At 36.3% G+C, this 14049-nt stretch overlaps 1 protein-coding gene across 3 annotated transcripts in view; it reads left to right on the top strand.

Moving 5' to 3' along the window:
- EYS (eyes shut homolog) overlaps positions 1-14049 on the top strand; it is an 880825-nt gene that overhangs the window by 141583 nt on the left and 725193 nt on the right. For all 3 annotated transcript variants that reach the window (XM_054063979.1, XM_054063978.1, XM_054063977.1), the window contains exons 4-5: positions 5412-5605; positions 10051-10178. In XM_054063979.1, coding sequence (XP_053919954.1) covers positions 5412-5605; positions 10051-10178 — 322 coding nt within the window. The remainder of the gene's footprint in view (positions 1-5411; positions 5606-10050; positions 10179-14049) is intronic.

Below are 14049 nucleotides of genomic sequence, written 5' to 3'. Positions count from 1 at the left end.
ATGAATGCTAGATTCTAAGAGACAGAATACTTCAGAATACAGAAGTATTGAGCCTCGCACAAAAGTATGTGAGCCATCAGGAATATACCTTGCAATTGAGCATAAGAAAGCTCATGTTACCTCAGAGACAGCTGTTGAAACTGAACTGAAAACATCTAGAGAAACTGTTGCCTTAGAGACAAGAGTGGTTAATCATTGTTTTTATAAAAACACCTTCCAAAAAGAATGGTAAATAATCATATGAATTTACTGTAGTAAAAATCATGAAGTATTAGTGAAATTGCTGTTAATGGATACATCTAGGTTCTTTTTCTGTACCTCGTGTGTGATAAACACCAGCAGCTGGCTGCAAGGAGAAAGGGAATTTTACCTCTAGACTTTTCTGTGAGTGGGCAGCACTGGTCTTGATAAAAGTGATAGCTGTCAATATGAACATTATGGCTTCCTGCTGTCCCTAGCGGCAATTTGGACACCTCTTTCTGCAGCAAACTGATGCACTAGGAAGTAATTTTAGGCTAGGAGTGGTGTATTGATCTGTTATAACTAAGGTGATGCCCTGCTCTTGCCCCAGGCAATAATAGCCCTCCAGAAGCAGTGACAGCCCCTGAACACTGCCTTAACAGTGGCCGGGGTAGCACTGGCTCAGAATCAACCCAGCTCTATTTGCTGTGGCTATTTTAGAATTTCTGAACACTGTGGTTAGTCAAGATAAAAAGTAAAACTAAAAATTTATAAAGACTCTTGATGAGTCTTTTCCAACACTCCTGTAATTTTCTCTCTAACAGGCTTTTCTCTGATGGGAGTTAACATTCTTCTAGTTCATTTGCTTCCAAGATGTCTGTTTTCAGCACATCAGTGAGCTTTGTTTCTGCCTACATCGTCTAAAATTAAGATAGTAACCCTTATAATCTTTCTTGGATATTTGCATTCACTCTTTTCTGAGACCTAGATTTTCAGTGCCTGAATTTTGTTACATTTTTGTTTAAACTTTATTGAAACTTCATATGCAGAGAAAACTGTTATTCATTGGTTATAATATAAAATGTACATGACAATTCAAATCACAGAAGCATAGAATCATTGAGATTGGAAAGGCCTTTAAAATCAAGTACAAATGCCAGCCCAATACCACCATGCCTACAAAACCATGTCCAAAAGTTCCACATCTACATGCTTTTTTAACACCTCCACGGATAGTAACTCGACCACTTCCCTGGGAAACTTATTCCAACGCTTGACTACTCTTTCAGTAAAGAATTCTTTTCTAATATCCGATCTAAACCATCCCTGGCACAACTTGAGGCCATTTCCTCTCATCTTTCACATGCTACTTGGGAGAAGTGACAAACATCCACCTTGCTATAACCTCCTTTCAGGTGATTATAAAGACCATTAAGGTCACTCTTCAGCCTCCTGTTCTCCAAGCTAAACAATCCCAGTTCCCTCAACTGCTCCTCATAAGAATTATTCTCCGTACACTTCAGCAGATTTGTTGCACTCCTCTGCACACGTTCAGCAACTTGATGTCATTCTTGCACTGAGGGACCCAAAACTGAACATGATATTCAAGGTATGACCTCACCAGCACTGAGTACAGGGGTACAATCACTCCCCTACTCCTGCTGGCCATACCATTTCTTTACTCCATCTGTGTCAAATACTATGCCTTTACTATGTTGTTATTGCTGTCAAAGTGAAATAGGTTATGCACAAAGTCTATGCAGTTAAAAGGGAAACTACCTTGCATGTTTTTTAATTTATCCAGAATTTGTACATTTTCAATGTGCATTTGCAAATTGGACCCATGAGTTTTTTCCTAGTTGCATTGTTTGTTGCTTAAATACTGTCTTCCTTCTGGGGTCTCCATATGACTTGAGATTATACAGACCTGTTTCTATCCTGTTGTCTCTTTACCTTGCTTCTAACAACAGTGTTCAAGAGGTCAATAAATGTTACCATGGCTATGGAGCTAAGTATTTATTTAAACATACCCAAACAATAAGCATTGATGATGAATATAACGTAAATTTTTTAACTGCAATTTGGAAGGAATTCCTAATTTCACACAACTACTGAGAGGTTTTATATACATTTTGAGTCAATGTATTTAGATAGATTTGCAGGTATAGAGGATTATTTGTTCATTTGTTTTGAACAAAGGTTGTTATAATTCTTATCTCTATATTAAGGCTTGGGTTTTGTATATAGTTCAAGTAGCATCTTTCATAAAACATTGATATGAAGACATCATCAACTGTAGAATCCAGTTCTTTCAGTGTAGTCTGGTAGAGACCTCACTGGTAAAAATATGAGGTGTTTCTAACTTTATTTTGTTTTACTTTTCTCTTCAGTCACTTGTTTTATCTACAATTTGTGAAAAAATTAGACCTGTAAAAGATGTGGCATATGTTTTAGACCATGAGTGCAGTTACTGACTCACTATCTTAATTTAAAACTAACCCCCTTGACCTGAGTAGGTAATTAGCTCCCAGTTCACACTAAACGCACCGGGTTTTTTTTCAAAATTAGCAAAAAGAAAAATACAATATTTTGCCCTTTGCAAGGGGACATCAAGGGGAAAAGTAGTTAAACACCATTTTTTACCATCCATGAATTGAACCATGATTAGTAACATTTCCTTATCTCCTTTCAGCCTTTTCTCTTTTCCTCTTCTAGTTACTTTTAACCTTTTTCCAAAGAAAGTTGCACTATCATTTCTCTTTGTTGGTTTTTTTTTTTTTTGTTTGTTTGGTTTTTTTTTCATCACAATACCCTTTTCCTGGTTTTGCATTACTGAAATGGCACCTCTTTCATCTGGTTTCCCCAACTGGCCTCCATTGTTGGGTGTTTTGTTCATTTAGTCAGGAGCACTCATTCTTGTCAAACGAGTCAAATCAAAGGAAAAATAATTAGGATAGATGCTGATATATAACCTCATCTATGAATACTGCTGGAATACAATATTGTATTGAATTATAACAAGACAACTAAATACTAAATTGAATAATGGAAAACAATTGATCAATCCATCTCATTCCATGTTGCAAACATTCTCCTTCATATGTACTAATACCAGTCAATAGCCTTGTTTTGAGGAATGGCCTAATTAGCTTTTCCTATTAGCAAGCCCTAATATCTGCAAGTTACAATATACTTTTACTGTAGTTTTGTTACTATGGTGATGGGGAATAGCAATAAATTCATGAAAGATTCTTTAAATGTTCAGTGGCACTAAAGAGATGTGAATAATATGTCCTAAAATGTAGATTAAATTCATTTTGCCTTATCAGAGCACCTATTTCCAATGAGCTGAGTGATAAAAAGGAAATTATGTTTTGACCCTTTTTCTGCTAGTGGGATTTTCTTGTATAGTGTTTGTTTGTTGTTGCGACTGCTCTGAAATATAACAGAGATGAAGTGTGATACTTGGATTTCCTGGTAAATGCTTTTCCACATACTTTCAATTGCTCTGTATAAAGAGTCTGTGTTTGTAAGAAAATTGTTAGAGGCTGACATGCTTATCTATTAATTGGTTTAGAATTAGCTATTTTTACATGACAGTTTACAATTCTGAATTAAAAGTATTCTGTTTACCATTTCAAAAGTATACTCCTTTTTGTAAAGCATATTTTATTCTTTTATGAATGTCTGATTTTAATTGAGTTGATTCTGGTGACTAACAAGATGTGGAATCAATACATACTATTACTTCAGAATACATTTGTTATGAAGTTAGTGTTATTGCTATGCAAGTTATCAAAAAATGCTTCTGATGTAACCTGTAAGTATGTATTAGGAAGATGTTTTAAATCAGAGTGCAAAGTACAAGGTATGTAAAAAGTGAATTTTCTACCTAATTTTCCAGAAGAAAATGGAAATAAATTCTTAGCTGCTATAATTCTGCTGGATCTTTGATGTTGCACAATTGCAAAGAGTTCATTGTCCGGAATACTTACGCAGCTTATAACAGTTGGAGTATGGAGAAAGATTAGTAAAACCCCTGCCCAGGGTTACAGTGACTGAACAGAACATGAAAACTACTGGGCATGACATGAGAAATTGCTTACCTTAAAAATAACTGAGCCAATGGCTGACAAAAGTTACACATGACACAATGAGTGATGACTGGATTCCATAGATGGTTAAGAGAGAATTTTGTAAGACACAGAAATACTTCACAAATAATTAAAGGAGGAGGCAACCGGGAACTTTTGAGGGATTATTTTCTTGCATGGTCAACAAAACCTTGGTAACCATATCAGTAATCCCACATGTAATCAAGATTATCTAGATAAATTTGTGTAAGGAGGTGACGAAACCAACAGGGTCAAAAGCTTAGGCGAGTTAGCTCTTTTTTTAGGATGAAGAAAAACAAGGATCAGGGTGGATGGGAGAAGTGCAAATATGAGAAAATGCAGACAAAAGATAATAAAAGAGCTGACTGAGTTTAAGCAGACTGTAGCTCGTTATGTTTGTCTGGCTGAAGCTTGCATCCAATAACCGCAGCCTGTTCTCTTTACTATTTCTGTGTTAGTACCCTTCCTAGCTGGCAGAGGTTAGGCTGGACTAGCCAACAACTCTACTGTTAGACAGATCTCAATGTCTGACCCACCGAGTTGGCAAAAGGTCTGAGATTTAAGTGTAGATATTAATAGACATAAAACCAGTGGTAATATTTGATGGATCCATTAATGTGGGTTTCTTTGTGCATGTAGAGAGTGGGGGATTGGGTGTGTTTGAAGGTGAAATTCAACACTGACTAGCCAGACAGGAGGAAAATGTTTGAGTCATCATTGCTGTTTGTGTTCCTCTGATGTAGGCCAAGACAACGCCGTTTACGTTGAGCCTTGTAGCCACTGTGTCTGTGTTGTTTCTGTGTGTGTATGTGTGTGTGTATGTAAGTGCGCACATAAGCATGTGATTATGTGCACACCTACTGAGAGCACATTCAGCTTCACTGCTGGTTGGATGTATAAATATGAAAGGGAATAACCTCCCTTAATAATAACCACTGTGAAAAAGACATACAGCGACATTTCGGTCCTCTAGGACTATGGTTCCATTTCTTACGCTCCTTTTGCTACAGGTGAGTTTACTCACTCTTATAAATTTCTACCACGTCTGTTCACCAAAACAAGCAAAATATACAGGAATGTTTTAAGTTCTTTTCTTTTTAAATGGTGATAGTTTGCAGGTGTCCCAATCAGTATGTGGTACTTCACAATGTAGACAATTTAAGGAAACGACAATAGATAAAAGCCTCTCAACTCTTCCTAAAATTAAAAAAAAAATATAATTAAAGAGAAATAATAGAGAAACACAACATAGTGACAAAGTAATATTTCTGGGTACATATCAAAAAGTACCATCCACTCAAACACTCCCAAATTTTTTATGCTTATTTCTTTTAGGTCCATTTTGTGAGGAACCTGGTGATCCTTGTGCAGATGAGCCGTGCCAGAATGGAGGCATATGCCAATATAATCAGTCTGGATATATCTGTGATTGTCCAGCTGGTTTTCTTGGTCACAATTGTGAAATTGATGTTAATGAATGTTCTTCAAGGCCATGTCAGAACAGAGGTGCATGTATCGATTTACCAAATGTAAGTATAAGCTTCAGAGATGCATATTAGAACAAAAAACCCCCATAGAATCACAGAATCATAGAATCATTTGGGTTGGAAGGGCCATTTAAATATCATCTAGTTCCAGCCATCTTGCTGTGGTCAGGGACAACTTCTACTAGACCAAATTCTATCCAGCCTGACCTGGAACACTTGCAATGATAGGGCACCCGCAACTTCTCTGGGCAAACTCTTCCACTATCTCATCATCCCCATAGTAAAAAATTTCTTCTTTATGCCCTATCTAAACATATGCTCTTTCAGATTAAAACCTTTGCCCCTTGTCCGGTCACTCAAGTCCTTGTTCAAAAGCTTTTTTCCATCTTTCTTATAGGCCCCTTCTATATGTTGAAAGGGCATAGTGAGGTCTTCCCACAGACTTTTCTTCTCCAGGCTGAAAAACCTCAGTTCTCTCAGCCTTTCTCTATAAGCATTTTCATACCATTCTTCTGGACTCACACTAGAACATCCATGTCTTTCTTGTGCTGTCTTCCCAGAGCTGGACACAGTATTCCAGGTGGGGCCTCACAGGAGCAGAGTAGACAGGAAGAATCACCTCCCTTGACCTGCTGGCAACACTTCTTTTTATGCAGTAGTATAATTGGCTTTCTAGGCCACAAGCATATGTGGTTGGCTCACGTCAAATCTTTCATATACCAATGCCATCAATTCCTTCTCCACATGGCTGCTTTTAATGCATTCGTCACCCAGTCTGTACTGATACTAATTGGGGGTGAAACTGATACCCCAGCTCAAGTGCCTCTACCCCATGAAACAATAAGTTTTGATTATTGGTGAGGTCAGGAGAGAGGTCAGCACACCCACTGCCATGGACTACTGGAGGCTAGATTCTTGGCCTGTTCAGGTCATTGGTTGAGAAATCCGCTGGAGAAAAAGTCCATAAGTGAAAAGGGATCCAGGAAGGCTGGACATCCTCCAAGAAGGAAATCTTAAAGACACAGAAGCAGTTTGTCCCCATGCGGCACCAGACGATTGGGCAAGGAAGATGTCCAGCCCGGCTGAACATGGAGCTTTTGCTGGGACTCAAGAAGACAAAGGGAATTTACCACTTCAAGAAGGAAGGCAACTCAAAAAGAGTAAAGGGATTTTGATAGATCATGGAGGGAGAAAATCAGATTAGAAAAATCCCAGTGCCAAAACAGTCTGGTCACTGCTGTAAGAGACAAAAAAATGTTTTGACAAATGCATCATCAACAAAAACAGAACCAAAGAGAATCTCCATCTTTTATTGAATACAGAGGGGCAACATTGCCACCAAGAATGAGGAAAAGCCGGAGTTGCTTAATGCCTTCTTTGCCTCACACGTTAATGGTCAGACTAGTTAACCCCTAGGGTATTCAGCCTGCTGAGTTGGTAGACCAGGGTGGAGAGCAGGATAAACCCCCATCATCCAAGAGGAAGAAGTCAACAACTTGCTATGCCACCTGGACACTCACAAATCCGTGGGGCTGAATGGGATCCACCCAAGACTACCGAGGGAGAAAACATAGGATCTTGCCAAGCCACATCTCCGTCTCCATGTCCTGATAACAGGAGAGGTCCCAGACAGCTGGAGACTTTCTGATGCGACACCTATATAGGAGAAGGGCCAGAAAGAGGATCCAGGGAGCTACAGGTCTGTTGGCCTAACCTTGGAACCATGGAAGATTATGGGGCAGTTCATTTTGAGTGTGTTCACCAGGCAAGTGCTGGGTATCTGGAGGATCGGGCCCAGCCAGCACTGGTTGATGAAGTGCAGGTCTGTTTGATAAACCAGAACTACTTCTATGACCAGACGACCTGCAAGGCTGCAGATGTTACCTCCATGGACTTCAGTAAAGCCTTTGACACTGTCTTCCCCTGCATTCTCCTAGAAAAGCCCTCGGCTCATGTCTTAGATGGGTATAGTCTTCAGTAGTCTTCAGTGGGTAAAATCTGTCTGGCTGGCCAAGCTCAGAGAGTTTGTAGTGAATGGAGCTAATACCAGTTGGCACCTGATCACTGGTGGTTTATTCAAGGGCTTGATGTTAGGGCCAGTCTTGTTTAATATCTTCATCAATCATCAGCACGAGGGGATTGAGTGCTCCCTCAGTAAGTTTGCAAGTGACACCAGATGTGTGGTTGAGGGAACTGGGATTGTTTAACCTGGAGAAGAGGAAGCTGAGGGGAGACCTTATTTCTCTCTACAGTCACCTGAAAGGAGGTTGTGTCAAGGTGGATGTTGATTTCTTTTCCCAAGCGGCAAGTGATAAAATGGCCTCAAGTTGCATCAGGGGTGGTTTATACTGGGTATTAGAAAAAATTTCTTTACTGAAAGAGTGGTCAAGCATTGGAACAAGTTTCCCAGGGAAGTGGTGGAGTTGAAGTCCCTGGAGATGTTCAAAGAACATGTAGATGTGGAAATTTGGGACATGGTTTAGTCGGCATAGTGATGTTGGTCTGGCAATTGAATATTATGAACTTAGAGGTCTTTTTCAAACTTAATGATTCAATCATTCCATGATGACTGCTCTGAGCAAGGTGCAGAATTTTACACTCCTCCTTGTTGAACTTCATGAAATTCACATGGATACATTGCTCAAGCCTGCCAAGGCCTCTCTGGATGACATCCTTTCCCTTTAGTGAATCAAATCCACTACTCAGCTTCGTATCAACTGCAAACTTGCTAAGGTGCAGTCCCACTGTTAATGTTATTAAAAATATTGAACTGCACTGATCCCAGTAGAGGCCCCTGAAAAATACCACTTGTAGTAAATGATCTCCATTTAATCATTGAGCTTTTGATAAGAACTCCATGGATACAGCCATCCACATAATTACTTATCAATTGATACATCACATACCCTTCAAATATATATCTCTCCAATTTGGCAAGTGATTTTTCATGGGACAATGTCAAAAGCCTCACAGAAGTCGAGTCTATAGAATCAATTGCTCTTCCCTTATCTGTCAACATGCTCACTCCGTCATAGAAGACCATCAGATTAGGTAGGCATGATTTTCCCTTTATGAAGCTATGTTGACTCTTTCTAATCACTTCGCTAAGAACCATATGCCTTGATATAGCTTCTAGAAGAATCTGTTCCATGGAATTGCCAAAGCATTTAATTCTAATATAACTTTTACAATTAGCTTTGCGTGCTTCATGAAGAAATACAGCATTATCTGAATATGCAGCATTTCTAATATTTCTATGGTTAAAAAGCTGAAATTCCATATTTTCAGTTAGGTTTCTTGAAGGCTACCAAAGAAACTACTGATATTTCGTTTTCTTTCTTTTTCTAATAAAATCTGATATAAAATAAGGTATTACTTTTCCTCTAGTATGTATTTTTAAACACATTTTTTAACTTTTGGCTTTTTTTAATACGACGAAGCGATGCAGATTCACAACAATTTGATAGTACTTATATCTGGTATTTCAAACTGCATTGACAATTTTCTTTCATTAGCATAACTATTTCAAATAACGGTGATTCTACAGAACCAAAATAGTGAAACAAGAGTTCCAAAGCTCAGTTATCATAAACAAGTGGTACATAGGAACTCCAAGAGAGAAAAAAAGAGACATCTAAATTACCAAACAAACTGACAGATTTCTAAATTATGCAATCTCTCTAATTATTTTGTTTAGTAGATAAATTAGCACATACTATATTATATGAACATTCTATAGACAAACAGATGTAGTAGTTCATTTCACAAATTGTTACAGTGAGATTTCTCAACAGATATCAAAATAAAGGTCTCTGATTATGCCTTTTAGACTTATTCTGAAGAAAAATCTGAACACTTCCAATGTCACTGGTGCAATAAATCCTTATATATATTTATTTGACTTTCTGACATCAAAAGTTCTATAAAGAACATTACTTTATATAGAAAAATGTCTGACAGAGTGTCAGCTTTCATAAATAGTTTGTTTTATAAAATAACTTAATGTTCTTACAGTGTAAGTTGTTGATTGCAGTTACTGACATGCCTTTCACTGTCATAAAGTAGCACAGTCTCTATGCTTTACATTAAAGTGGAGAAAGGATACCTCGTGCACTGTTACAGTTTGATATATGCGAACATTACATTAGGACAAATTCAAAAATGAGGAAAACCTATAAATTATTTATAAAGCTTCTTCTTGATTGAGTTATAAAATCACAAAACCGGCTAAATTTAGAGGTGGTATATTCCCAGCTAGCAAACACAGTTCTGGTGTAATCTGTGCTGAAAGGTCTATTCCACTTGCTGTAAATTATGTTTGTAACCTGTTTGGAGCTAAGACTGTTTTTTGTTCTATCTTCATAAACTGCTTAACATGATCGGACTCTGTCCTATCTAGGGTCTCTATAGTAATGGAAGTAAACACTATTTTTCACAATACCTTGGTTACAACAAATAATTATTTCTAATTTCCTTCTCTTCCACAGGATGTGGCATGTACCTGCCTGCCAATATTCACTGGCAAGTTCTGTGAGAGAATACTCAATCCATGTGAGTTGTTCCCTTGCTTAAATAATGCAACTTGTGTTGCTCAACAGCAGAACTATAACTGCCGGTAAGACTAGAAATTAATTTATTTCAGCATTTTGTTGGACCACTTGGTATCCCATTATTTGCAGAAAAAAAAAATCATCATCAGTCACAGACAACACAGAAAACTATAATTTTTTTAAATTTTTTTTTTAATTTATTTTGGTGCCCTACTGTGTTAGTCTTCTTGAAAACTCAAAGCACTACAAAAATATTTAAAACACAAAAGGAGTAATAAATTGTTTCATTGTTAATTCTGTTAAGAGAAAATGTGAAAATCCTGAAACAATTATGACAGGTGAAAAAATTAAACTACAGGTACCACTCCCATTCAGTGTGCATGATGCTCATGCTATGTGTCTGAAAAGATAAGACAATTAATAATTTCTAACCCATATACATGTATTAGTAGGTCTTAGATTGATCCTTCCACCAGCATATTAGAACATGTTTCATTCAGAAAGATCATACTAAAAATTATCAATTTGAAAATAACAAAAGTGATCCAGCAGGTAGATAATTTCTTTCTATTTAAAATAGAATTTTTAGATTTTTTTTACGTAACTAAGGACTGCAATTTGTACTCCTCATGTTTTCTTGGGTTTTATCTGGCTACCTGAAGTAAGTTCTGCTAAACATTACTGGTGAGGGGTAAATACCTTTCAAATTTTATTATATTCATGAAAGCAGAAAATTGAAAGCTGTGGTACACAAAAGCCCAAAAACAGATTATGAATGAACTTAGAAGCTACAAAAGCAAAAAGTTACAGTCCATCAGAAGAGATTCAACTGAGAAGTCTGGAAATTGAAACAGAAGTAGAACTATATTTACAATTTTTCCGAAGAAGAAAAAAAAACCATACAGTTTTTATTTATACTTACATCTAAACAAATGTATACATACATATACTCACACACATACAAACACGTACAGAGCTAATTCTTCCCTGTGCCTTATTGTATCATGGAAGATAGTTAACAAAAATAGCTATAGAAAGGCATGATGATTTAATATTCCTTCCCTTGATACACTGTGTGAGAATAAGAGTCATCATTTAGATCAATATAACAGGAAATAAAAATGGAGAATTAACAACCCATCTATATTGATTATCAAAAGAATCAGTTTTATTATATGGTGAAATTAGATACTAGATGTTTTAGTTTTGAGCTCCGATAGTACAGTCCTGTGACTATTACCATCAAGTGTTAAGAGCCTATTAACATCTGTGGTGCTTGGATTTTACTTTTAATGTTTATGTATCACTCATGCTTTCAGTTGTGTTACCTGTAAAATACATATTTGCCAAGAGAGGCAAAACAGATTTGTGGAGAAATAGTTTAAGAAACGAGATAAGTTATAAGCCTATTATTTTTAACACTAAGAATGCTCTAAGAAAAAGGAAATAGAATGCTTTGAATAGAAAAACAGGGAGTACTTCAGCTTCATACAATGTGGAGTGCTTGGCCGTGTACATACTGTTAAATTAAAAATTTGCATAGTATTCAATTCACACAGTTTCCCCCAGCATCTAAACTGCACATCAAACTTTGTCAGTGAAGAAAGAGAATTCCAGAAAGGGACTCACCTCTTCCAGAGAGAAATACCCAGGACATGTGAGATGAAGCATCTTCTGGAGTTTCTGAATTTTCTCTGTACAGATGTAAAGATAAACAGCCTGGACTGCTTCCAAAACCAGATACTAAAACTGCAGACTTTTAACATTAAATGAATATAGCATCACTGGAATTTAATTACAACACTCAGCCTTAGTTTTTCCATGCAGTCCCTAAAGGCTCCAATTGTAATATTTTTTGGTGTTTATAGTTATTAATAAACTGAAAATTATTTCCTCATTTTTTTGTGAAAATAAACACCGACTTCTGCTTCTTAATTCCAAATTTTTAATAAATGTAAATTCTGTGCATATTTATGAGCACATACTTAGAAGAAGACATTTAGGTGAGAGAAAGCATTTTGAAGGAGCGTGAATCCACCTAATTTTCACAAGGAAACTAGATTCAGTGATTCAGTTGTGAAAGCTGCACTCTTTCTTAATTCAGAGGATGAAATGCAGAGGAGGTACTGAGTTTTAGAGAGGGTCAACAGTTATCAGGTTTTACTATTTTAAGAATTAAAAAATATTTTTGTAAATTTATGTCTTGCATTAACTACTTGAATAACAGAAGATGCCTGAAGGCCTATAAGAACAGTGGTTAAAACAGTTTCAGAAATTTTAAGCCACAGACTTGGAAACTTTCTACCTATGAGTCATGCTTTAATTTATTTTACCCAATGAAAACCTATCATTAACAAGGTTGCTTTATTCAGGAGATTTGGAGCTGGTCATTCAAAGTTTCAAGTGGAGGTTTTGTTTCATTTGGTAATCATCAAATACTGTAGGTTACAACTATGTCTAGTTACTCCATAAAAAAAAAAGCACGAGTTTCATGTAGCTTAATATCACAGCCTGATATACTTTTACAGCATTTAAATATTTAAAAAAATATTAATGGTATTTAGCTCACATCCATATGCAAATTCATTTAATAGTTGAACTGACTTATTAATCCTTTTCTCTTTGTTTCTGTTGCCCCTATTTTGTCTGCATCTCCTTATGCCTGAGCTGCATTCTGCTTATATCCATCACCATCTCAGCTTCCATCTACTTATCCTTTCTTCTTTGGAAAGCAATTGTTTTCTATGCTAAAGATATAACCAAACAGACTAAATATAATTTTCCTCACTTCAGTTATGATATATGGCTCTCTTGTATCCTAATTCCATCCTTCCAGTCTTGGCATCATATACAACTTTGTGCTGAGAATCTAATAGCAACATTTTTTCTTAAATGTCAAAACTTACAGTGAATTCAAATAGACAGTGAACAAGGATATCCATCATAATAAATTGTGATTGTTTACTTTGTATCTTCTTGTATTATTCTTGTCCTGTAGGACAATAAAGAGTCACAAAAAAAACGTAAAATAGTGTTCTGAGAAAATTTGTTCTTGTAGTGTCATTTTGGAACTTTACTGTCAACTTTCTTGCCGTTTCCTTCTCCAACATTGATAAAGTCTATTGCAAAAGAACAAGAACATAAAAAGGAAAATGAGAAAATACAAAAATTAGAAGATGCAATTTGTAAACTAGCTAACAGAATTATCTATGCTACGAAACAGTCATAAATTAAGAAAAGTAGGAGCTCTTTCATGTGATTTTGGATCCTACATAAAACCCAATCATTAAAACAGACATTGTGATTGAATTACTCTGATTTGAGTTTAAGTGTTATTTAAGTATTAAGTAATAACAGATTATCCATAATATTTTTTTTAACTTTATGTTTCTTTTACATATAAATATAATATATGGATGAATGGTGCTATAATATAAAGGACAACAAATATGCTATCTGTTGATGTGGGTATTTTATTCAGAGGGAAAAATAAGTGTATAACTATCTGATATCTCTGAACACACTGAAATAAAAGCAGTCACATATTATTCTTTTACCTACAATAGGTGAACCAGAAATTTGATAAAAAGAGACTTTGCAAGATTTTTTATTCCAAGTACAACAAATGATAGCAATATAATCACAGGATGTACATGCAGCAAATTTTTCAAAAGCGTTATGTAGTCCATTGTGGATTATGTAGTCCATTGCAACTTGCATAGAGTGTCCTGCGGGTGTGTCTATATTAGTCTCAAAGAATATAACTATTCAGAGAGGATTTACCCATATCCACCTAGCTCTATCCAAATGGTGTTATGCAAGGACTGCATGGATGCTCTCCAGAGGCTTCTGGAGAAATCCAGCCTGTTCAACACTTCACCAAAGACTAATAAGTAAATTAGGCTTCTGAGCATACTAGATATCTCTGTGTATCCC

Source organism: Cuculus canorus, chromosome 3, assembly GCF_017976375.1.
Source record: "Cuculus canorus isolate bCucCan1 chromosome 3, bCucCan1.pri, whole genome shotgun sequence".
Taxonomy (NCBI): domain Eukaryota; kingdom Metazoa; phylum Chordata; class Aves; order Cuculiformes; family Cuculidae; genus Cuculus; species Cuculus canorus.
This window is presented reverse-complemented; position numbering and strand designations above follow the sequence as displayed.